Source organism: Puma concolor, chromosome A3 (genome assembly GCF_028749965.1).
Source record: "Puma concolor isolate L17-30 chromosome A3, mPumCon1.1.hap2, whole genome shotgun sequence".
In the NCBI taxonomy this organism is placed as follows: Eukaryota; Metazoa; Chordata; class Mammalia; order Carnivora; family Felidae; genus Puma; species Puma concolor.
This window is the reverse complement of record NC_141669.1, coordinates 135,681,932-135,707,310: the sequence shown is the minus strand read 5'-3', so window position 1 is coordinate 135,707,310 and position 25,379 is coordinate 135,681,932. Positions and strand designations below refer to the sequence as shown.

At 50.8% G+C, this 25,379-nt stretch overlaps 1 protein-coding gene and 1 long non-coding RNA gene across 3 annotated transcripts; one reads left to right on the top strand and one right to left on the bottom strand.

Moving 5' to 3' along the window:
* Nucleotides 1–513: 513 nt before the first annotated feature.
* Nucleotides 514–22,438, bottom strand: RAE1 (ribonucleic acid export 1). 2 transcript variants are annotated; one of them, XM_086702551.1, is made up of 13 exons: nt 22,245–22,438; nt 21,773–21,807; nt 19,717–19,813; nt 19,048–19,152; nt 16,924–17,016; nt 11,313–11,399; nt 10,485–10,571; nt 10,289–10,360; nt 9,199–9,306; nt 5,497–5,603; nt 5,340–5,415; nt 4,586–4,780; nt 514–957 (listed from the first exon to the last, which is right to left on the bottom strand). In XM_086702551.1, the coding sequence occupies exons 3-13, from the start codon at nt 19,804–19,806 to the stop codon at nt 871–873; spliced, it is 1,107 nt and encodes a 368-aa protein (XP_086558677.1). In that variant the 5' UTR covers nt 19,807–19,813; nt 21,773–21,807; nt 22,245–22,438; the 3' UTR covers nt 514–870. The 2 variants fall into 2 exon arrangements, with proteins under 2 accessions (XP_086558677.1, XP_025787796.1); XM_025932011.2 differs by lacking the exon at nt 21,773–21,807 and having other exon boundaries at nt 22,245–22,383.
* Nucleotides 22,439–22,489: 51 nt separating this feature from the next.
* LOC147582832 (uncharacterized) lies at nt 22,490–24,000 on the top strand. The gene is made up of 2 exons (XR_015249557.1): nt 22,490–23,220; nt 23,469–24,000. It is a non-coding gene; the product is annotated as an uncharacterized LOC147582832 (long non-coding RNA).
* Nucleotides 24,001–25,379: the final 1,379 nt, after the last annotated feature.

The following is a 25,379-nucleotide window of genomic DNA, read 5'->3' as shown; positions in this document are numbered from 1 at the left end:
GCGTAAGATGCATTTGGGATCGCAGGGTAGGAACACAACAACGGACTCAAAGGTCAAATGTCGAAGTTGAATTTCATTTCAGATACTTACCAACCAAGAATTTTCAAGTACGAGAAATAAATAAAATAAAAATTAAAAAGCCACGCCTGAAAACAGTTACTGGGCGGGAGTTCAGCGCACGTCTCATGCAGGGGGCTCGCTCCTAACTTGAGGGCCACACAAACATCACCCGCTTGGGTCTGCACGCGGAACAGGCCCCGTCCCAGCCACCAGGACGTCCGCCCGCAGAGCCAAACGACACCGGGAACGTGGAAGACGGAACGAAAGAAGCCGGTGCTTGGAGAAGCAGCGGCCGGCCCCCCGCGCACGGCTCAGGATTCCCGCCCTCCTCAGCAAGACTGCTGCTCCCCCAACGGCGTCTCACATCACAAATCAAAACCCATGATCATGCTGGGCAGGACAACCATGTGAGAGCTTAGGGGGCAGGCCAGGGGAGAGAGAGACAAAGGGAGCTTAGGAGGCAATCTTCAAAATATTTTATTACAAAATACAGTACAGCGTCCGTAGAATGTTCCCCAATGTTCTCTAATACAGACGTGGCTGAACGAAGCGCTGAAAAATGCCTGGCAGTCGCCCACAGGAAGCTGACTTCTCTAATGACTTCAGTCCCCTCAGGGCCACAGCACAGACCTGTGACAGGCAGTCGCCGTGGCCGGCTGGGCTCCCGACTGCTGAACAATGATCGTTTTCTCCAGGGGTTGAAATCCACATCCATGGCTGACAACCTACCAAAAACTGGGACCCAAATTCGTACAAAGACGAGGCAGAGTGAGAGAGAACGACTCCCGACGGCCCAGAAGTCTCCGGCCGCTACTTCTTATTCCTGGGTTTTAGTTCTTCGGCTGCGTTACGCAGGAAGATGTAATTTTTCTTTTGGGGATTATAAAATTCATGTCCCTAAAGGGAAAAAGACACAACAAGCTTATTATGAAAAAGCAAAAGTTAGCATTTTGTGGGCACTCGGCACACACCAGGTCCTGTGCTTCGTGCATCAAACAGAATCTCTCTAGGGGAACAAAACAGGTTTCTGGCGAGAAAGAAAAGGCAAACAAACGTTAAGCAGAAACCGGTTTCGGAGGAAAGGTTAAGGGCGTGGAGGAAGTCCGTCTTCGGTGTCCCCCTCGGACGGACCATCTTTTATGGATTTTCGGCACGGAGACTCTTCAGCCCACCCCCACTTCAAGGCCCGGAGGGCCGCCCACGGGAGGAGCAGAGCCTCCCAGGAGGACGGGGGAGCACTGGCCTGGACTTGAGGCCTTGAAGCAGAGCGGACGTCTGCTCTGAGGCTTCCCGGGCACGAGGGCAGGGTCCGGGACAAGCCTCCCCACGCAGACCCATAGAGAAGTGGAGGCACGCACGGCCGTCAGTGCGTCTGCTCGTGCCCGTGCTGAGGTGGAAGGAGATCGGTATGACTCTGGGGGAGCCAGAAAAATCTGGACCAGGCTGGACTCTGAAGGGCTGGGAAGGGCAGACAGGGGGGCTTTAAACATTATCCCACAGGGAAAAGGAACAGCAGCCACCAAAGTCATAAGTGGCATTAAGAGTGATACGGGGTGGCTCCCGGGTGGCTCGGTCGGTTAAGCGTCGGAATCTTGGTTTTGGCTCAGGTCGTGCTCTCACGGTTCGTGAGTTCGAGCCCCACATCGGGCTCTGTACTGACAGCGTGGAGCCTGCCTGGGATTCTGTCTCCCTCTCTCTCTGCCCCTCCCCTGCTTGCTTGCTCTCTCTCAAAAATAAACCAAAAACAAAAAAAAAAGAGAGAGAGAGAAATGTGACAGACCTGTTTCAGGGAGATGATGGGGGCGGGGCAAGGCAGAAAGGCAGCACTCCAGGGACCAGAAGCGTGGGAACAGGGAGGTGGGAAGGGACACTGACTGCCCTCTGCCTCCCCCGTGACGACAGGTTTTTGCTCATCCCTGGGCAGATGTGCCAAGGTGGGTCTAGAAGCTTTGCTCAGTGGTGACCATACGTTCTCATTGTAACACGCAAGGTGCAGCTCTTCCGGACAGGTACACTCGGGCAGCAAGCTGAGAGTATTAATCGTAAGTGATCACGGTCGCATCCCAGAGACAACGATCCTTAGACCAGAACAGGGTGAAATTCCCAAAGCAGCTCCTTCCAAACGAGAACGAGGATTAAGCAGCGGGCGCCACGAGCTGGCGCAACCTGTTCGGACAAACTCATCCTGAGCGGCTTTCACGGCAATGAACTTTCTCACTTCCTTCCACTACCAATGTTTCCAAGCCCGAGACACACGGAGCCCCGCGGAGAAATCGAGGCCTCAGGCCACCACCTGGCTCCAACACCAAATCAGGCAGAACCGGAAGTGCACACTTTGCAAAACTGAGCGTGTGGCTCCCAGGGTGGATGGACAGACATGCGGGGCACGTCATGCCAGGGGCTGCTACACAGTGAAAAGGATGGACCAGGGATACGCTCCACGCCATGCGTGAATTCCACAATCATCACACTGAGTGAAAGATGCCAGGCAAAAAAAAGCGTGTGGTGTAGGACTTTTTTTTTTTTTAACTGTTTATTTACTTTCGAGATAAGAGACTGTGTGAGTGGGGGAGGGGCAGACAGGAAGACGTCGAATCCGAAGCAGGCTCCAGGCTCCCAGCTGTCAGCACAGAGCCCGACGTGGGACTCGAACCCACAGACCATGAGATCCTGACCTGAGCTGAAGTCGGACGCTTAACGGACTGAGCCACACGGGGGCCCCTGTAGGACTCCTTTTACATAAAGCTCTAGAAACTGCAAACTCATCTATAAAGACAGAAAGCAGATCGCCGGTTGTGTGTGGGGAGAACGATTCCAGCAATGCACACGGAAACTTCTGGGGGTGATATAAGCACTCTCTCGACTGCGGCGAAGGCTTCACGGGCATATATATGGATGCTGAAACTGATCACTCCGCACCACGACGACTGCATCGCAGGGACACGTCAGTACAGCTGCCTGACGAGAACCAAAGGGCGGCTGCACGGCCCGCATCAGCAAACGCTCAGCCACAGGGGGCACATCTGTAGAGGCCGGGGCAGGCATCGAAAATAACGTGCTGAAGGGCGCCCGGGTGACTCAGTCGGTTAAGTGTCCGACTCTTGATTTCAGCTCGGGTCACGATCTCATGGTTTGTGGGATCAAGCCCTGCGTCGGGCTCCGTGCTGACAGTGCAGTGCCTGCTCGGGATTCTCTCTCCCCCTCTTTCTCTGCCCCTACCCCGCTCGTGCTCTCCCCCCTCAAAATAAATTAAGCTTAAAAAAAAAATTAAAAATTACAAGAAAAAATAACAACGTGCTGAGCAGGCAGGGCGGCCACAGGCAGAGCGGCCAGAGACAGTGACTTCCGGCTCTTCTGAGAAAAAGAGAGAATCGAAGCTGAGACCGAGACCTCTGCCCCAAGAGAGAGGATGGTGACTGACACAGAGGTTGGACACGGGAGAGGCAGCAGGCCTGGAGGATAAAGGATGCGTGGGTGGGAGTCAGCAGGACTGTTCTCCCAAAGTGAAGGTACCCTAGGGCACCAGGTACACACATCCTGTCGGGACCATGATACCGGAAGAGCTCAGGAGTCAAGTCAGAAACCGAAGGGTCACTGGTTCACGGTGGAGAACCCCGAGCAGAACCAGTCAGGCTGAGAGCGGACCAGGAGGGGCAGCATCCCGGAGGCGGCCAAAACAACAGAAGCTGCAGGCGTTAACCTCTTCCGACGGGTCTATCGGTCAAGGGAAACGCGGCTCCTCCGCGAGCGCTGGCACGGGCCCCGGCTGGAGGACAAAGGAGCTGGCGGGGAGGGAGAGAAGGCGCTGGGAGGAGAAGAGGATGGAGTGGCTCGAGGGAGTCCCGTGCCTGTCTGCGGTGGCAGGAGGGCAGAAGGAGGCGGGCCAGAAGACAGACACGTGTGCCGATGGGAGGGAAGACACGGTGGAAAGGCTGCTGGGGGAGGGGACGAGAGAGACAAGGGCCGAACAATCCAGGAGAGCCAGCAGCTGAGAAGCAAGCCCGTGGGCTGGCCGAGAGACAGCAGACATCAGCCAGCGGCCCGGAACTCAAGCACCCGAGTCAGGTCCCCTCGCCACTACGCCGGGACGCCTCAGAAACGCAGCCACAATCCAGTCAGCCCCTAAACCCCCTCCCCAGATAACACACAAAAAAGCCACGCCTCCAGCCAAAGCTCGGTGACCTGGCCCTGCGGCCCCTGCCCCCTGCATGGCCACTTCCTCTCTGGCCACCGCCCCAGCCACCACTGAAGGACGTGCGGCTTCCAGCTCCCCTCTGCTTCTGGGCTCACGATGACCAGACCCTGCCCAGGGGCAGGGTCCCAGGGAAAGGCTCTGTGGGTATGACTTCACGGGGTCTGCACACCTGGCGAGGAAGGCCTGCCATTTCCCTTGGAGGTGATGTGACGGTGACCTGCCAAGGTCACCAGCGAGTCCAGAGAAGAGTCACAGCTCGAGCCCGGGCCTTCCGCCTCCAGCCTGGCGTTGTCACCCGAGAGAGCCCAGGGCAGGACTGGGAATCCTCACCTTTGACCAGTCGTAGCTGGAAGCATAGGCAAATATGTTCCCATTGTGATTGAAGCAGCAGGCCGATATGGGCTGATCTAACTGTTCCGAAGTTTTTAGCTTCGTTCTGGCATCTTTGTCCCAAAAGCTGAATCTGCCATCGGATCCCACAGTGGCAAGGGTGCCGTGAACAGGATGGAATGCGATCCCGTTTACCTGAAGGGATTGACACGCACAGTGAGAAGTGGACGACGGAGGAGAAAGCACATCTCTACCAGGACGTGCTTCCTGCTGCACGTACGAAACAAAACGTACAGACTGTCACTTTGTGAGAGCCGGCTGCCTGCTGATCACGGAAGAAACTAGCCATGCTTCCAGAATCAACGACCAGCCCAGAACTGAGTCACGCCTCTTGTTAGGGACACAAGTCAGCAAAAATCAACACATATGCGGCTACTGACACTGCGGAGAGGACCCCACAGGAATGCCTTTTTCTTTCTCAGCAAACAGCAATTTCTGAGTTTTAGCTAAGCGAATCAACTGCCTACCAGCACCCGAAAGGAGGTGGATGGCCCCGAGAGCCCAAAGCGAGAGCCCGAAGCTTGCACCCGAAGCAGCAGGCGGAGAGCAAAGACAGTGTGTGTCATAAAAACAGAAACCCGGGCCCTACAGCAGAAGTCATCTATCTCTGCCTGTGACCCCTAATGACTCAGCCACCCACCTCCAAGTCTAGTTTCTAGACAGGTTCTCAAGGTTAAAGTTTCTAAAAACATACCGCGTAGATGTCCTGAGGAGCTGAGGTATTGGTTCCGTTCGAGCGGTGACATTTGAAGGTGAAGTTGTCTTTGGCACTGAAAAGCAAAGGCCCAACTGAGTTTTCCTTTCTGAAAGAGTCTCCGGTGAAAATTCACAAGCGAATTGAGCCCACTTACGGATTTGGGGGGTTGATGTAGTGAATAGCAACCCTCCCCTCGATACTTCCCAGAGCGAAACCAGTTGGCTTGTTCTGTTTATCTTTGAAAATAGCCACGCATCGATGCTACCGTTTGTGGAGACAGAAAAAGAGAACGTTATCACAATGTAAAAGACAAGATTTCGTAACTAAGTGAAAATAAGTAATTTTCACCCTTTTTGGGTTTCAGAAGAACCAGAAACATATTACACAAATATGACACAGAAGTGACTGCTCGTCCTCCAGTAAACATCACTGTCCACCTTTTGGGAAACCACTTGTACTCGGCCACGTGACTTTGTGGATAAACCGCAGACGGCGTGCTTCCGTCCGGTGCCGCTCGGCCTCTGGCGCCACAAAGGCCTGTCACTCCCGCGGTTCGTGTGACCCTCGGAGCCCCACCACATCCTACCCCGGTGCCACCCCATCGTGGGGCAGGGGGCGCACTCGTGTCTCTGACCCACGGCCCACCACCAGGTGGGCTCCCTGCGGCGACTCACCCAATGCTTCTGAATCCGCTTTCCCAGGCAGAAGAGGGAAACGGCGTCTGCCCGGCAACCACAGGGGAAACCAGGGCCGAGCGGGACAGGGGACGCGACCAGCACTTTCTAACTGTGACCACACTATGCAGAAGCAACACACCGCACCCCATCTAACGCTGGGTCTGGGGACCCAAAGGAGGGTCTCCTGGACTCTATAAAAGACCCCACCAAAGAGCCCGGGACCCAGCCCCCATGGCAGAGGACCAGGGCCTGGGTCTTCGTGCCTCCTTCTATGCTTTCATCTACCTTGAGAGAAGAGCATGCCGGCGAGTGGGGGTGGCGGGGAGGAGCGGGGGAGACAGAGAGAGAGAGAGAGAGACAGAGACAGAGAGACAGAGACAGAGGGAGAGAGAATCCCAAGCAGGCTCCGCGCCGTCAGCACAGAGTCTGACGCGGGGTTCTATCTCACCGACGGTGAGATCGTGACCTGCACCGACATCAAGAGTCAGACGCTTAACCGCCTGAGCCAATCAGGCACCCCGTCACTTCCTCCTTCTAGATGTGACAACCTGGCCTACCCCCGAGAACCACCCACCCGCCCCAAACTGGACATTTCATCTTCCTAGAGGGGTTGGGGAGGCATGAGAGCAGCATCAGAGCCTGGGACGAAGCCATAGAAGAATGATGGTAAAGAGCAGTTTCTGTTGTTGTAACACTTATTAGAGCGCACAAATTTCCTAAGTAAACAGAAAAGCACATGCTAGTTCTATTTCTGTACCGTTTGCCTTTTTTTGAACAGAAAGCCCATTACTTCTGCGAGTAGAAAAAAAACTAATATAAAGAGACAAAATCTGTAAGTTCTTAGAGGTCAGCAGGAACCATGGCTCGTCAAGCTGTGCCTCCCATGCTCAGCGCAGAGCCCAGGAACTGCACACCTCTAGGGGGCACCATCTACAAGAACACAACCACACAGCAGCCCTAGGCAAAGGCTGATGGCGTGCCTCAACAAATGAAAGGCCAGGGTGCCTAGAAGCAGGAAGTAAAGTCAGATCAGACTAGGTTTTGTCAGGGAATCTGGGATTTATCCAAAGGGAAATGAGAAGTCACTGCTGGCTTTTCGGCAGAGGGGTGGCAAAGTCAGACGTGCCACTAGAAGAAAGAGCCCCCCCAACCCACGCGTGGAGAGCAGATCGAAGGAGGGCACAGACAGAACCTCTTACAGTCATTCGAGGAGATTTGGATTAGATGTGGTGGGAGGGAAGGAACAAAATGAACAGATTCTAAAACACCTGCAGAAGTGAACCTGGGGATCAGGGGGACAGGCGGAAAGGAGGGGGAGCAGATCAAGGAGATGCCTTTCCGATTCGCAGTATTGACAACAGCAGGTGGCTCTCATGAGATGCAGAGCACCTGGGGAGGAACACGCTGGGGGTGGGGGGCGGGAGCAGGTGAAGATCGTTGTTTTGCTCAGCAAACATCTACAGAAGCCTTCTACCCGCCAGACCGGGCTGTAGCTGGGAACGAAGCAGCAACAAAGAGAAATCTCTGCTCTTACTGAGTTTACTTTCTAGTGGGCAACACAAAACGAAACACATGAAACACATCACGCGTTTATCTCTAAGGTATATACACACATGCACACACGCAGTTTGGGGGAAAACGGCCAGGGAGAAGCCTGAGGAGAGGTAACACCCAAATAAAGATCTGCAGAAAGTCGTCCCGGGTTTGGTGACGGATACTGTTGGGCGGAGACGTCGGGAGACACGTCAAGGAGCTGTCAGACTGGGGGTGTCTTGCAGGCATCCCGGAGGCGAGGTCTGTGGGGGGTCTGAGTCCCCAGCCCACAAGGTTTACCAAAATGACAGCAGGGACGGGAGAGGAGGTCCTGCTTCAGGAGAGGAGGCAGCGCGGCCAAGGGCAGACACCCGGGGAACCCGACACGCAGCAAGCAGCGGTGAGGAAGACGAAGCAGCAACTGCGAGGCAGGTGGTAAGAGGCTGGTGTTGCGGAGAACAGGGACAGGGCGTTTGAGAACACGTAGGGACAGTGGTGAATGCTGCTGGGCTGACAGAAGAGGACGGCTGGTCAGCGTCCACCGGAATCACTGACGAGGAAGCCCTCGGTGGCCAGCCAAAAGCTGTTTCAGAGGAGTCATGGAGGCAGAAGTCTCAAGGGAGTTGGGTGAGAAGTGAGTGGGAGGTAAGGAAACCAAGAAAGCGCAGGTGCGATGCTTAACTGCAGAGGAAAAAGGGGTCCGGGTGGGACCAAAGGATGTGGGCCAAGAGTGTTTCCTCGGGTGAAGAAGACTAGGGCACATGTCAGGGCCGGTTGTGACATCAGGAGGGGGTGGGAGTCCAGACAACCCCCGCCCTGGAGGAGATGGGGACCACCAGCACGAGGCTCCACAGACCCCCTCCACACGATGGGCCTTCCCAAGGGGCACACGTCCCCCGACTGGCGGGAGAAAGCGGGGGCAAGGTGCAGGCACAGGGAGACTTCTAGGTTCGGCGGGAGGAAGAGAAGCTCCCCACCGCTGGTCCGTATGCTCTCTGAGCAGGAGCCGAATGGATGTGCGGAGACAGAGGTAGGGGAGGGAGGGCCTAGGAGTTCAAGTGAAGAAAATCTAAGAGTCTGTGGCAGGTGAGCTGACGAGAAAAACCCGGTAACTGGGCGGGATGAAGGCACAGCGGAGGCTGGGAGCGATGCCCACGATGGAACCAGTCCGTGGGGGTATGCGATCTGATTCCGCAGCATCCAGCTGTCCGGGGCATGTCTGGAGAGGACAGAGAAGTCTGGCTTGTCCAGGGATGGACAGCAGTTACTCACTAAATACTTGCTTATATCCTCAACTTCACCCCCTTTGAAACTACTTGCCGGGGCGCCTGCGTGGCTCAGTTGGTTAGGCATCCGACTCTTCATCTCGGCTCAGGTCATGAGCTCATGATCTGGGAGTTCAAGCCCTGCATCGGGGTCTGTGGTGACAGCTCCTGCTTGGGATTCTCTCTCTCCCTCTCTCTGCCCCTCCCCTGCTCATGCTCACTTTCTGCCCAAAGAAATAAACCTTAAGAACTTTAAATAAACAAACTTTAAAAAAAAAAGAAAATGCTTACAGGTGTTTGGAAGCACAATTGTATCCCAATCGTGCGCAGTGAAGTGTGACACAGGCTCGTAAGTATGTGCGTCCTGGTCACGTGACTCACCTGATGTTTCAGCGGGGATTCTATCCTCCTGAATTCGGAGGGCTGATTCTCTAACTGGTAGACGATCAGTCCCCTCTCTGCAGTCGCCACCACGGCCATTGGGTAGATCTAGGGAATGGAGGAGGCAGCGGCGTGCTTAAAATGAAGGACTGTGGTTTTTTTACAAAAAACTATTAGATCGAAATTCTTTCAGAGTCACAAAAATAAGTCTGAATTTTTTTTAACTTAAAAAAGACCACTGGTATCAACATGTTTCATGAAAATCTGTAGAAACCGTATCTGCAAGTAGAACGTCCGTTTTTAAAAGGCTCGTTTTTTAAAACTATAAAATACAATCATTTGAAAAGTACACCGAGGAAGAGAGGAGAAATCAAAGTCACCTACACCATCCCTTCAGATGACAGCTGTTGTCACTATCAGTGTGTTTACTCCGGTGTTTCTTTGAGCATTACGCACATATAGGCACGTATGTATGTTCCTGCATAATCCGGATCCTTCTCTCGAGGTGTGTGTTCCGAGAACGCTACTGATGACTGTGCAATATTCCCTCAAACAAACACAGCACCAGGTTCGTTTAATCTCCCTGGTCCTGTTGGCCCATTAGGTCACATCCAAGGTTTCGTCGTGTTACACAAAACAAAACCCATCTGCGTCGTTTTTCTCACAATAAATTCCTAAAAGTGCGATTACTGGTAGTTCGCACAAAACTTTAAGACTTATAACCAGATGGACAGAGAAAGTTCTTCGGTTTCTCTTCCACTCACGGTCCCCAAAGATCCGGTGCCACACCACAAAGTTGTTGCCAGTTTCTCTACAGCAACCAAAAAATGTTATAGACTGATGGCACGTGGCTTCCTGCGTATGTTCAAAACACAAGTGGCAAAAAAAAACCCGGCAGCAGGATTCAGTAATTTTGGAACAAATCCAGCACAAAAATCTCCTGATTCAAGACGACAGGAGGTCTGAACTACATCCTCTGGGAACTTATTATTAAAATTCGAGGGATTTTTACATTATCCTCTAATTGCAAGACGTCATCAAGTTTTGTATTTCTCTTAAAAGGATACATATTAAGTCAGAAATTCCTCACCACATCGGCGCAGTAACATCTTTCAGGGAGTTGCAAAACCATCATGGGATTTGATGATCGTGTATCCCAAAACTAGAAGGAAGAAAAAACAACAAAAAGCCAGTAACTGACCATTCAGAGCTTTAGTGCAAACAGCATGAGAAGTAAATGTCCATCCTGGTCAGGCCATGCAGTCCCCTCAATGGCATAATCATACCTTCAAAGTCTTATCCCAGCTGCCAGTCATCACACAGCTGTAGTTTGGAGCTTTGATCCAATGGATGGTCTTAACAGGCGCGTCGTGCTTTCAAAACAAAATCAGAGCAGATCAAGATAAATGTAACCATGTGCCGAACGGGCCTCAGTTCTGGAAACTCAAAGACAAGGAATGAACTTAAATATCAAGGTCGTACCAGACAAACACCAAAGGATATCCAAGCCCTTCCCAATGACCGTGACATCCAATTTACCCCGAGAACTTATATCTACTTACCATCCTGACAAATGTTAGTTTTATTTTCCCCCTAATTAGCGAGCACGTGAGAGTAAAAGCAAGCCCCTTCCCAGGGAGGCGTTCAGAAATGACAAGTAGGGACTCCACCACTTTTGTTTATACTAAGGTGGTACGAATCAAGAAATCAAGGAGATGCTTCTGGCACACAGCCCCGTGATCTCGGAGTATGCGATGCCTTTCTGAAAACGTTTCCACGTCAAGGGGCCCTTCTCAAACAGGTCAGACCCTCTGGTTCTTGGCCCTCTTGCCTCCGTTACTCCTGCCTTAGCAGTCTTTCCACAAGAGCGTGCCTGCTGTCCCCGAGCAGGCTAACAGCTCCACGGGCGCGTGCAAGCATCCTTCTTACTTGCTGCCGTGTCTCTACCCCTACGGAAAGTCCTGGGATACAGCAGGCATTCAATAAATACTTGTCGAACAAACGAGTATCCAAATACAGTTGGGAAAAGGCAAGCCGCACACGGGTGTCGGAATGTCAGATACGTGAATGTTGAGGCCCACGGGCACCAGCCTTTTGTGGACGGCGTTTATTACCTGTGCAATCTGTATTGCTTGATTACTGTTGAGGTCCCACATTTTGGCAGTTTTATCACATGATGCTGTAAATACTTTGCTCCCATCCTAAAAGAAAGTGAAGAAAATTTGTCATTGGAAAAAAATAAAATTTCTATCTGTATATTAAGTTGATCATATTGAGGCAGGTTTCATTTTGCAATTTTTAAAAAATTTTTTAAATGTTTATTTTTGAGAGAGAGAGGGAAAGAGAAAGAGCACAAGTGGGGAGGGGCAGAGAGAGAGGGAGACACAGAATCCGAAGCAGGCTCCAGGCGCTAAGCGATCAGCACAGAGCCCGACGTGGGGTTCAAGCTCAAGGACCATGAGATCATGACCTGAGTCGAAGTCGGACGCTCAACCGACTGGGCCACCAGGTGCCCCTGCAATTTTTATTTTTCTAATTATCTGGGGGCTAGTATATTATAAACTACGCTGTCATACCCAAAACGTGTTTTAGCTTCATTTCTTTATTACTGATTTATTTTTCTAAGAAATACCACATAAACAGGATGAAAACCATTCAAATAGCTCTTGAAGTTATACAGGGAAGATGAGGTCGCCCACCCCTGACCTGGCTCCTTCCTTATGGGCCACTCACTACCCTCTGGGAGTAGTTTTTGGGTATCCTCCATCTGTGTGTATTACCAGGGGACGTTTATACATTTTTTCTTGTTTTGATTAATTTTAAGCTGTTTTTTTTTTTAAATGAATTTCAAGCCCTCACAAAAGTTGCAGGAATAAAACCATGAAGATCCGTAAACACTTCACCTAGAATCACCAATGGTAAACACATTTACGGTATCTCTCTATGTAGACACACGTGTATATCCATAATCATTACACATCTGTTCACCTATGTATCCGATAACATTCTGAAGTGCACACCCTAAGACTACACTAATCTTTATTCTTTAAATTTCTTTAATGTTTATTTATTTATGAGAGAGTGAGAGTGAGCACATGTCGGGGGGGGGCGGGGCGCAGACAGAGAAGGAGACACAGAATCCAAAGTGGGTTCCAAGCTCTGAGTTGTCAGCACAGAGCCCGACACGGGGTTCGAAGTCCCGAACCGTGAGATCCTGACCTGAGCCGAAGTTGGCACGTTTAACTGACTGAGCCACCCAGGTGCCCTTACGCTAATTTGCAAAAATCACTGGTCCTATGTAAACTATAGAACAGCTTAAAAAATTAGCAATCATGGTGTGGTGATTTTAAAAATATTCAAATACAGGGATGCCTGGGTGGCCTAGTCGGTTAAGTGTCTGACTTCGGCTCAGGTCAGGATCTCACGGTTCGGGACTTCGAACCCGGTGTCGGGCTCTGTGCTGACAGCTCAGAGCCTGGAACCCACTTCAGATTCTGTGTCTCCCTCCCTCTCTACCTTTCCCCAACTCACACTCTGTGCCTCTCTCTCTCAAAAATAAACAAACGTTTAAAAAAATTCAAATACAGAACTCATAAATTAGGTCAAATACGAAGAAGCACAAGATAAGTTTTAAAAAGTACTAAATGGAAAGTTCTAGACCAGCGGTTGGCAAATTTTTTTCTTTAAAAAACAATTTTTTTTTATGTTTCTATTTTACTTTTGAGAGAGAGAGAGAGCCACACAGTGAGAGCAGGAGAGGGGCGGAGAGCGAGGGAGACACAGAATCCAAATGGGCTCCGGGCTCTGTCAGCACAGAGCCCGACGCGGGGCTTGAACTCACAGACTGCGAGATCATGACCTGAGCTGAAGTCGGACGCCCAACTGACTGAGCCACCCAGGCGCCCCACAAATTTCTTTCTTAAAGGGCCATTTATTTAGTGAATTTTCGTCTTTATAGGTCTCCGTTCCAACTCCTGAAGTGTTACACTTGAAGGCAGCCATACACACTATGTACATGAGGGAGTGTGGCTGTGTTCCAATAAACTTTATTCCCAAAAATAGGCAACGGGCCACAGTCTGCTGACCAGTGACCCAGATTATGTCATTTCTGGTTCCAAAGCTCCAAGATTTACTGCCATCCTTCCCCAGCAAAAGTTTCTTCCCATAGAAAGTCACCAGTTCTGCAACTGAAAGACAAGATACAACCTGCCTGTGTCGGTGACCTCGGAAGGCTCACTCTGTAAACCCTCAGAAAGACACCGACGCATGCGATGGCCACCCCCAGACCGAGGGACGCGCCGGCCTCTCCATCGCACCGGCAACGCCCGTCCTACCAGCCGTGACCAGCACCACACGGCAGCGGCACACGAGGGCCCAGTGGGCGCGTCGACCTCGAGGCTAATCTACCCGAAGGCGGGGCAGACGACAGCACTCGTGTTCCTGGCCCTGTGTTCTCCACCCAGCTGCTCTCCACGCTGCTACGGCCACGGAGCGAAAATGTCCTCAGAGGGCAAAGAATCATCTTCGCCAAGTTTGGTTTTTATGCCTCCACGGTCGCTCTGGCTCTTTCGTGCTTCCGTGCCGTTACGTACGTGGCTTCCTCTCCCGGACGCTCTTCCCACGCTGGCCCATTTCCCTTCCTGTAGGCCTATGAGGGAGGCGGTCAAGCACATGGGCTCTGGAGCCAGGAAGGTCTGGGTCTGGGCCTAGACTCGGCCACTCACTATGTTCCCTCAGGCAAGCCTGTCGTCTAACACCGTGCCCGTCGCTTTACGTACGTGTGGTCTAGCTGTCACAAGTTCTGCCACCTGGAATTCTTACTTGTTTCTACAGGTCTGTCCTAAGAGACCAGAAATTCCATGAATACGGTATTTGCCTACCTGGCCTACTTTGTTTTCCACTCTATCCCCAGGGCTTTAGTTTACTAGAGGAGCCTGATAGTTATTTGCTGAATTAAATATGACCTGTCGTAATTATTATCACCTTCATTTTACAAACGAGGAAACAGATGAAGAGATCAGGTAACCTGCCAAACTGAAAACACTGAAGAGTAGAGCCCAAATTTGAACCTAGGCCTGGACTGGATGACACAACGCTCAAAAAACTAGAGGCCTGTGTGCAGTTCGTTTCTCTAACTCTTGTCTCTTCAGTGAAGCCTTCACGGCACCCTCCCCAAAATTTACAGTTGCTTTCTGTGTTCCCCACTACCCAGCACCAGCACACCTTCTCAGAACTCAGAACCCTTCGTTACGGTGCTCAATCCCTCCAGCAGATGACGCACAACTCGGGAGAAAGGAAATAAGCTGTTCTCGTTTTTATATATCCCGAAGCCACTCAACACATCCTCTACCAGTTCATTTTACTTCTTCCCTACTTTATAAGAAACTTTACATTCTGATCCATCACCAAATCAGAAAAAAAGACAGGCAAAATAAATCAAGTATTTTAAATTTACTCAAGTTATTACTTTTCCACGTGCAAATTAAAAATAAGTTGTGGGGCCCCTGGGTGGCTCAGTGGGTTTAGTGTCAGACTCTTGATTTCAGTTCAGGTCACGATCTCACAGTTCATGAGTTCGAGCCCCACGTCAGGCTCTGTGCAGACACCGCACAGCCTGCCTGAGTTTTCGGGTTTTTTTTGGAGAGAAAGAGAGGGCATGTGCGTGAGCAGGGGAAGGGCAGAGAGGGGGACAGAGGATCCCAAGGGGGCTCTGAGCTGACAGGCCAACAGCAGAGAGACCAATGTGGGGCGTGAACTCATGAGGCTCAAACTCATGAAACTGTTAGATCATGACCTGAGCCACTCAACCGACTGAGCCACTCAGGTGCCACCCTCCCTTCCCTGGGATTCTGTTCTTCTCTGCCCCTCCCCTGCACGTGTGCTCACTCTCTCTCTTTCTCTCTCTCAAAACAAACTTAAAAAAAAACAAGTTGTATCTGTAAAAAATGCATCTTTTCAAATTGTTTTCACAGATCTATTATCAGTCTCATACTAACCCAATCAGATATGTCAAGAAAACACCTTCAGATGACAAAAATGCTCAGAGAAGACCATCACAGTTAATGATGAAAACAGGAGCAACTCTGGCTCCTGAACCATCCCGAAATATGGATGAGTAGCAGACTCCTTTCTTAGTTAGAAACTAAGTAAGATCACGTCGTTTAAAAACGACCACATAAAACAGGAGTAATTGGCAATTTCTCATAGTTAAACATATACTCACCATACAACCCAATAATCCATTATCTACCCAGGAGAAATGAAAACTTTTGTTCGTGGGAATTCCAGGACCCAAGTGTTTACAGCAGCCTGATTCCTGACCAAAATGGGCAACAACCCAAACGTCCTTCTCCTGGTGGCTGGGTGAGCAAACGATGACCCGGCCACGCAGTGGGCCAAACCACTGGCACGACCACCTGCACGGGGCTCAAAGGCACCACGCGGAGTGAAGGGGCACTGCGGGGCGGGGCTGTCTGCGCAACCCGGCACGGGGAGAGCCACGGGCACCAAAACCACACCAGTGGTTTCCAGGGGCTGGGATCAGAGGAGGACGTGCCCACACAAGGGCGGGGGGGGGATTCTGGGGGGAATCTGGGGGGATTCTGGGACATTCTGTGTTTCGACCACAAGTCTCTGCAGCCTCAAAAACTGACAGAATTACACGCTAAAAAGGTTCCGTTTCATCGTCTGCAAATCATGCCTAATGAATCTGACCGAACAAATGACACAGAAGGCCTGGGAGGGGCCGGAAGGCCTAGCCTCCCCCGCATGGGGGTACATCCGTCTGCCCGTCAGTCAGGCCCCTGTTTTCTTGCCTCCGCTGGGCTCAGCCAACCGGGCCACAGCGGTGGCGGGAGAGGAAGGCTGAGCTGTCCGTGCCTCAGGCCCTCCTCTCCCCGGGGGACCGGCCTCTCCACAGCTGCGGCCCGCCACACCCACCTTCCCTTCTCTGCTGGGCCTTGTGAAAGGTCTCTCCATTTAGACTCTCCCCAATCCACAGCAGAAGCTCAGAGCCACAATAACTTGGACATATTTGTTTATATGACTGATGTTCAAGATTCGGAAGGAAAAACAGAATTCTAAAACCCTAAAAAAGACTTTAAACGTCTGTTAATAGAAAAAGATTATTTTTTTCTCTAGCATTTATTTTCTGAGATACTAAATTTCCAATTTTAAAACAACATAAATTTATGGCATAAAGGTAAAAAAAGGTTTCCAGAAATTATTTAATCCTTTGCCCAAGGTAACGTGTCAGTAAAATGAAGTTGTGTTTTTTTGTTTAATTTTTTAAAATGTTTATTTACCTCTGAAAGAGATAGACAGACACAGTGAGAACAGGGGAGGGGCAGAGAGAAAGGGAGACACAGAATTGGAAGCAGGCTCCGGGCTCCAGGCTCCGAGCTGTCAGCACAGAGCCCAACGCGGGGCTCGAACTCACAGACCGCGAGATCATGAACCGAGCTGAAGTCGGACACTCAACCGACTGAGCCACCCAGGCACCCCTAAAATAATGAAGTTTTTATGCAAGAAAAGCTTTCAGATTAACTAAAGCTAACGTTAACGGACCCCCTTAGGAACATCAACGCATTCAGAAACTCAGAATTTCCAACAATGTGTACAGATACCCGCTATTTGTGGTTTGGGTTATATAAAAGTTGAAACACAAACTCTGGATTACACACGATTTTACGCCACAGAAAACACGAAAACTTGAATGAGACTCACATCACTCCAGCAGACATCTAACACCGGCCCCGTATGCATCTGCTGGGCTTTTGGGATCGTCTGTCCGCTATCTTGAACTTCCCAGCAGCGAACCTGAAGCGATACGACAAATGAACACAAACAGCAAGCCGTGGCACACTGCACGCAGTAAACACCTGATAAGGAATGGGGGCAACTTAGGCATACAGAAACGTCTCCTATCAACCTCATTAACTTTAACAACAAAGCGATTGAGGGGCGCCTGGGTAGCTTCCTCGGTTAAGCATCTGTCTATTTTGGCTCAGGTCACGATTTCATGGTTCGCAGGATCAAGCCCGGAGTCGGGCTCTGTGCTGACAGTGCAGAGCCTGCTTGAGATTCTCTCTCTCTGCCCCGCCCCAGCTTGTGCTCTCTCAAAATAAATATTAAAAAAAAAAAAAATGTTTGCTGTGCTGTCTTTCTATGCACACGCTGTCTTCAAGAAACTAGATTACAGGGGTGCCTGGGTGGCTGGCTCAGTTGGTTAAAGCATCCAACTTCAGCTCAGGTCACTATCTCGCGGTCCGGGAGTTCTAGCCCCGCGTCAGGCTCTGGGCTGATGGCTCAGGGCCTGCTTCCGATTCTGTGTCTCCCTCTCTCTCTGCCCCTCCCCCGTTCATGCTCTCTCTCTGTCTCAAAAATAAAAATAAAACGTTACAAAAATATATATAAAAAAAAAAAAAAAAGAAAACAAACTAGATTACAGAGTACCTTCACTCTCGTCAGCACTTTTCTCCCTGCATCATTAGTTGCCATTACACGTTCTTCTGACGTTTTTTAGTGACTCATTTGAAGTCTTTCCAGAAACTACATGTAGAAACCAAACCTGCTCAGCCATGGCTACCTTCCTCCCCTTGCTGTTCTCCTCTCTTCATCCCCCTGCCGCCCCACTGCCTCCCTGCTGCCGAAAAATCTTTTCCAAAACCTTAAAATGGCAATCCAGCATACAAACATACCACAGAATACCATTATTAGTGGACTAGCAGGAGACTTCTTAAAATGAGGCAGTATCGGGGAGCAGCCAGGAGTCTAGACCCTGGGCCATATTGCGCGGGTCGGCAGCCCCGCCTCGCTCCTCCCTTACATGTGGGCCCTGGGCCAGTTATTCTACTCCTGAGCTCACGAGCTGCTTCATAAGACGGGCAGGACAGTGAAGAGACTGCTGGAGAGTCTGCAAGAGACAGCCTGGGGACGTTCCTCATGCCCCACAGTGGAATCACTAAGATGCAACGTACAAACTTAAGGATTTCTCACAGGTATGGCCGATTACCTTTCAGGAGCCCCGTAGCAATCTACACACTCAGCAGTGGTACATGTATGGTTTCGGCTTATCTTTGCCGAGACCGACCGTTATTCTTTTCTGCTTTTAATTTTCGGTAACGTGACGGAGTCTATCACCTAAGTCTGGATTCACCTGCTCAGGAGTGTGGCCGGATGGCTCCGGTCCACACCAAGGGGCCACCTGCCCTCCCTCTGTCAAGTGCCTCTTCACATCCTTTGCTTATTTTTCTACCAGAGGTTTTATCTTTCTGTGATTTTTTTGCCTTTCTTCTTGTACGCCACAGGCTAAGCGTAACACCTACGCACGATCTGTGCTTTGCCCGAAGTTAAACAAGTTTAACGTGTGCCTTAAGAACGTTTCAGGATAAGAAAAGAAATTTATGTATACTACCACAGATAACGGTCATTCTCAACGATACTACATTTGATCTGGGAATCCACGTCAAGTTACTGAACTAAGGTAGGAAATTTTTTTAAGGTCGTATGTATGTACGTACGTATGTATATGTACGTATGTAAAGTAATCTCCACACCCAACGCGGGGCTGGAGCTCACAACCCTGAGATCAAGAGACATGTGCTCCACTGACTGAGTCGGCCAGGCCCCCCCAGAGGAGGAAGTTTTGAGTGATGCCTATGATCACGCTTTCTTAACAAAAATCAGGGTAACAAATGACGTCAGTGCACTCAGAAGGGTCACACCCTCTAACCGATTTCTTTCTTCATTCACTTCATTCACTTGGGAAAGAACGGAGCCAAAAGGAAAGCTAACCCTGTCCATACAAAGAGAGAGGACTTCTAGAACATGCACGTAAGGAGCACTTACATCATTAGCCCACGATCCTGCAATAAGAAAGTTCCCGGGCAAGGTTGGTGGGCTAAAAGATAGACAACCAATGCTATCATCAGGAGACGATGTTACTTCAATATCCTGGGGGGAAAAAGTCAGCGTTACAAAGTATGCATCATTAATTTCATTCAAAATTGTTTTCTTTCTCACTAAGCACTCAGGGTAGACTTTCCTTGTGTTCAGGAACTAAATGAACTGGACCTCTCTTACTTTGATCCCAAAGGGGAAGCTATGGGAAGGACCAGCATAGATGGGAGGGACCAGACCCAGCACTCTCTATGAAATGCCCATCATGATATCTTCCAAGCGACGGCCCACTGGTTCACTGTGGCCTCAAAGTGCTTGATCAAAGTCATCGCCTGTCCCCACCCCAAAGGAAATTCTAACTCAACAGTCGTGGGCTGGGCCCTGGGAACCCACAGTTTTAACAAGCACTGCGGTGACTTAAGAGATGGGGAAAGTTAGGGTGCCCGGGACACTCGGGCAGTGGACACAGCTGCCGTGCTCCCGAGTTGGAGAAAGTGGGCTAGACAGAGTTTCAGAGCTTTTGCCCCAAAGGAGGCTCCCACACCACTTCAGTGTCCCTCACTCGGGGAGGCCCTGGCGAGTGATTTCCTCCAAGTGCCGTGAAGCTTTCCGCGGTACCTTCATGGGGTTGTGGTTATCTGTGCTTGTGCTGCCAAACATGCTGGTCCCACTGGTTCCGAAACCCGAGGTTGTTCCGAACAGACTCATTTTGGCCCTGAAAAGTAACGGAAAACGTTAAGGACGGGTCCTTTCTTCAGGAATCAAGATCACTGAGAGCTAACTTAAAGCTAATTCAGCCACAGAAGAAAAAGAAGACTCTAAATGAGTTTCTCTCTTCTCAAGACATCTAAACATGTGATAAGCAGGTACTTTTTAAAGATCAACTTTCTACTTTAGGACTGTTTTTGACTTACAGGGAATTGTCAAGACAGAGTTCCCACACACCACACAGCCAGCTTCCCCGTTTCCCTCGCACGTTTGCCACCGTTAGTAAACCAAGACACTACGGCCGAGTGCTTTTCAGTCACCAGCCAGAAAATAAATTCACCCATGTTTTACGTAGTTTGAGACGCTGCCCTTGGCACCAGGAACACAACAGTGAACCAGCAAAAGGCCCCACTCTTCAGGTCACCACTCAGTGGGAGTTTCCTGTCTTCTTACTAACTTCTACGCTGCTTTAGGTCGGCATCTCCGAACGAAGTCACTAAGACAAGCAACCAGTCCCGGCAAAGTTCAGCAACTTCTCCGTACAAGAAGTTTTAAACAGTACTCCATCGGGTCTGGTCGAGTACCCAAAGGTCTGGTATTACATCCTGGACAACACAGAATGGGGAGACCGCTAGGGGTTCTGGAAAGGCATCTGGGCTTCCCGACCTCATGAAGCAAGCGGGCGCCCAGCGACTCGGTCAAAGCAACGGCTATGATCCCGTCGGCATCTGAGAACAACTCTGTGAGAGGACGTTAAATGCGAGCAGTGCCCGGGCAACGCCAGCTCACTGCATGAGAACAAAGGAGTAACAAGGCTTCTGCAGGCAGAGTCCAGGAACCGGTGGCTACACGGCTTGGGGCAGGTGACTTAGCCTCGATTTTCTCATCCCCGAAAACAGAGCCACGAATGCCCACTTCACCGAATCACGAAAAACAAGGGAGGTCGCGTGCACACACGCACGGCGCCTGAAAATTCTCTGTTCCTTCCCTCTCTGCAGCTCTCAAGTTGGGAGAGAACGTTTCTGCCACGTGGAACCCGGGGAAGGAGCAGGGGTCATGCAAGCATTAACCAGGCTACGTGGACCGCGTGTCATACAGGACGCTGGGACCCCTCAAGCTCGGAGGACCCGCGTACAACTCAACCGCACCTCCCCGCCTGCGCCACCCGCTGCGTTCCAGCCAGGCTGGCTCTGCTGACGCCCTTCCTGCGCGTGGACACAGCTAGGTCCACCCGGCCTTGGAACATTGCTGCTACCTGTTCCTTCCGCCTGGGGTGACTCGCCCTCCCCCATCCTCCCGACGTCTCAGGCTGAATCTTCAGACCCCCAATTCAAAAGCCGTCTCCCGAGCACTTTTGGGGGGCGATGGAAACGTTCTAAAACTGGACTGTGGTGATGCTGACACAACCGTAGGCAACTTCCCAAACCCATCGAAAAGGTCCGCTTTAAAAGGGTTACAGTAGGGGCGCCTGGGTGGCGCAGTCGGTTAAGCGTCCGACTTCAGCCAGGTCACGATCTCGCGGTCCGTGAGTTCGAGCCCCGCGTCGGGCTCTGGGCTGGTGGCTCGGAGCCTGGAGCCTGTTTCCGATTCTGTGTCTCCCTCTCTCTCTGCCCCTCCCCTGTTCATGCTCTGTCTCTCTCTGTCCCAAAAATAAATAAAAAACGTTGAAAAAAAAAAAAAATTTTAAAAGGGTTACAGTAGAAGGCCGCTAGACCCGTCTGTTGCCAAAAGGTCACCTCCTCAGAGGCGTCCCTGTTTTCCTCATCTGACATCTCCAACCTCGGACGACATCACCCTGTTTTCTGGACGGCACCTGTCAGGATCTGACACTGTTTGCAACCAGGCTCTTCCCCAAGAGAAGGTCAGCTCCGGGAGGACAGAGGGCTGTCTGGATTCTTCCCTGGCACACGCCTGACCCTCAGCACAGTGCCTTGGGCACGGCGGCTGGGACCGGACAGATACTTGCCTGGGGGACGCGTGTCTCCGTGTGTACAGCAAACACTTGGCAGAGAAGGCCGGAAACAAAGAGACAGATCAGTTTCAGACAGTGGTCAGTGCAACGAAGAGAGGTTAAAGCGGGAGAAGACTAAAGGGGATGGATGCCCTTCTACCCTGGTCGGGGAAGGCTCCTCCGAGGAGGTAGCATGCGTCTGATAAGCCAGACCTGTAACCGGGGAGGACAGAGGCGACAGACGCTGCCATCAACTCCGCGACCCTTCCCAGTGCCTCAGTTTCCCCACAAGAAGGACGAGGGGGTTAGACCCGAGATGACTCCGAGGCCCCTTCCAGCTCTGGCGTCCCTCCCAGGGGCCGGTAACGAAGCCCGCTAACCGGCCGGCTCGCGCCCCGGCACCTCGCTGCGGGGCTCACTCCGCCGGGGGACCCGGCCTCGGAGGCGCCATGGCCGCGGGGAGCGAGGGAGGCGGCACGGGGCCTACCTGAGTCACGCCGCGGCGGGGGGGCAGGTGGCGGGGAGCGGGAGGAACTCGGGGGCCTGCGAGCCCACCCGGGCGAGGAGGAGGCGAAGGCGAGGTGGCGCGAACAGAAAACCCAAAGGCCGAAACTCCCTCACGCTGGTGGAGGAAACTGCCCCAATTACCGCGGAGCCACTGCGCCTGCGCCCCGGGGCCACTTCCTGTGCCGCCCGGAAGGCAGCGAAGAAAGAAAAAAAAAAAAAGCCTTCCCCCTCTCGCGAGACGATGACGCATGCGCAGAAGCGTTATTGACGCCGAGAAGCAGTCCCCGTGCCAGCAATTTGCGGATTGGTCGTAAGTTGGTGTGGCCAGCCTGCAAGTTGCCAAGCAACTGTTTTAATAAATTCGCCGCTACCGCTCCCGCCCACGGAGGATAGTATTTTCTCTCGAGAATTAAATGTCTAGCAGAATTCTGATTGCCGCCAATTCAAGTCCAAGGCCATCCTCGGAGAAGCTGATGGAATGCTGCCTCGGGCTGCGGTGAAGTCCGCCAGCCTGGGGCCCTGCCCTGGCCTCCTGTCTGCCGTCCGGGGCTCTTGGGGCCTCAGTTTCCTTTTGTAAAATTGGCGTAACGATGCCTGACTTCAGGGAAGTTCTTAATTGGGATCGAGTGAAGTAACACACATGAAAGACTTTTGCGAAGCGTAAGATTCCATAAGAATGCTAAGGGGTTGTTAGGACACACACATGGACGCGTGCCAACTCCAAAGATTTCAGCTGGTGGCTGAATTTCTGAAGGAAGAGAGAGGGATCTCCTGACTCTGTGGGACATACACTGAACCTTCTCCTTTGCTATTCAGTGTGGTCTGCGAACCAGGAGCCTTAATATCTGCAGGGAACTTTCAGACCCACAAGACCTTTTTATAAAATGCAGATCGAGAAGGCCCAGGGGGTGCTGAGCAAATTCCCAGCTGAGCTGGCCGCACGGAGTCTAGATGAGGTATTTGGAGTCATTTGGGGTACCTTTTGTAAAGCTGTGCTGCCTGGGCCTCCCTCTCAGAGATTTCTGATTTAGTTGATCTGTGGTGGCACAGGGGGTTAATAGTTTTTATAAGCTCCCCAAGTGATCCTAAGGAGCAGGCAAGATTGAGAACCTCTAGTCTAGATCGTGATAATAATAAGAGCTCTTTATCTCCTATAATTTCCAGAGCAGCCCTATAAAGTAAGTACTGTAATCCCATTTTATAGAAAGGAAAGCGAGGCTGAGCGAAGCAACCTCCTTGTCAGACATCATACAGCCGTTAAGCAGCAGAGCCAGTGAAGCCTGTCCGGTACCGAAGTCCCCCAGCATAATCTTGGAATCATCTCTGACAAGTACTCCCTCCTCAAGGACACCTTTCTTCATTCTTTCCCAAATGGATCATCTCATACCATCGCTTCTTGAAGACTGCTTCTCATATTCTGCCTCATAAAACGGCAGGCATTTGCCTCGTCTGGCTTGCTAGACTTTAAACTGTGTCTTACTCCCGTGTGTATCCTTTGCAGCACCAAGCTCTCAGTGTCTTACACACAGCTGGAGTGAAATCAGCGTTTGTTGAATTATATTTCCCACACCTGAGGAATACTCCAGAAACCTCTATCATGATACAGAGTCTTGCAAAATCCTGGTGCTTCATCATATTTTTAAAACGATCTTTCTGCTGTTCCGGGGGAACTAATTGACAAGCTGCTTTTGCATCGACCACCCGGGGAAGAATAAAAGCACGTGCACGCAAATGTAGCAACAGCGAACATTCCTTGACTTTTCTAAAGTGTCATTCCAACAGTTTACGGGAATTATCTCACTTAGTCCTCACAATGAGACTACGGGGATATTATTCTTGTTATCTCCAATTCGCCGTTGACAAAACCAAGGCCAGCCACACAAGAAGCGAGTAGAAGGGGGAGCTGAGATGCAAGCCGCGTGCCCCCCAAATCCGACTCCGCAGATGGCAGGTGGCAGCAAATCACCGCCACTAGCAGTGGCATCTTTTCCACTGGCAACAAGAAGGGGGATCAAAACAACCTAAAAGCAGGGATAGAATTATTGAGCCATAAAGTATAGGCAAAACATCATTAAAAATGAAACAAGATTAAATTTCAGCTACGGCTATCATTCACATTGGTAAACACTTGCGCGGTTATTACACAAGACAGGCTTTATGAAGGACCACACAGTTTAGATTACATTTCTAGGTGAATACAAACTAAACAGGCTTATAATTTTAGTATCAATTCCTTTTCATTTAAGGTGACCTTTAATTTTGAAATTATGAATTTTTTTTCATGTTTGTTTATGTTTGAGAGAGAGCGCGCACGCACAGGCAGGAGAGGGGCAGAGAGAGAGGGAGACCCAGAATCCTAAGCGGGCACCAGGCTCCGAACTGTCAGCACAAAGCCCGACAGGGGGCTCGAACTCAAGAACCGCAAGATCCTGACCTGAGTCGAAGTTGGACGCTTGACCGGCTGAGCCACCCAGGCGCCCCTGATTATAAAGTTCTAATGTGTTGTTTAAGGTTTTGTAAACAGCTCAGTTGCCAAGAAGCACAAAGTGCAGCTTCACAAGGAATCGGCAACATCCAGAGCTGATGACACAGAATGAATTTTTGTCAAGTAGTACTCAGCCTCACACAGGAATCTTCGTGGTTTCCTCAACTTCTTTTGTCGCATCTCAGACTCTTCTGCTCCATTCCTTCGAACGCTGACTTGAAGATGTTTTAAAGAAACATCCATCCAAGAGTGGAAGGATCTGAGAGAACAGTAGAGTTTCTGCCAGCAGAGGACGCCCTTGGCTCGTGTTTACAGGACTGTTCCCCCGGGTAACATTTTACCGGTGCACAAAAGTCCAAACAGATTAATGTTTCTCGATACTTTACTGCAAAAACATTCTGTTGCAAATATCTCTTAATGCACATGTACATGTGGCTTAGCTTTGAGAGCAACCGTTCTTTTTGGCACCAATAAACAGGTGTCTACATCCAACAGTTCAACTGAGATGCTCTCATTAAAGGAAGGAAGTCATATATGGAAATCCCAGAATGATTTTGCTTATTCTGCAGAAACTGCAATATTCTCTCCTCACATTTTCTTTTCCCAAATAACTGAAAATTATTTTAAGTA

Excerpts from the sequence above, each read along its gene's own strand:
- RAE1 (XM_086702551.1), bottom strand. The coding sequence starts at position 19,806 with ATGAGTCTGTTCGGAACAACCTCGGGTTTCGGAACCAGTGGGACCAGC. Across the intron at positions 11,400-16,923 it reads TAGATGTCTGCTGGAGTGAT|GATGGGAGCAAAGTATTTAC; the intron begins GTGAGTCTCATT and ends ACTTTCTTTTAG. Across the intron at positions 10,361-10,484 it reads GCTGGGATAAGACTTTGAAG|TTTTGGGATACACGATCATC; the intron begins GTATGATTATGC and ends TCTTCCTTCTAG.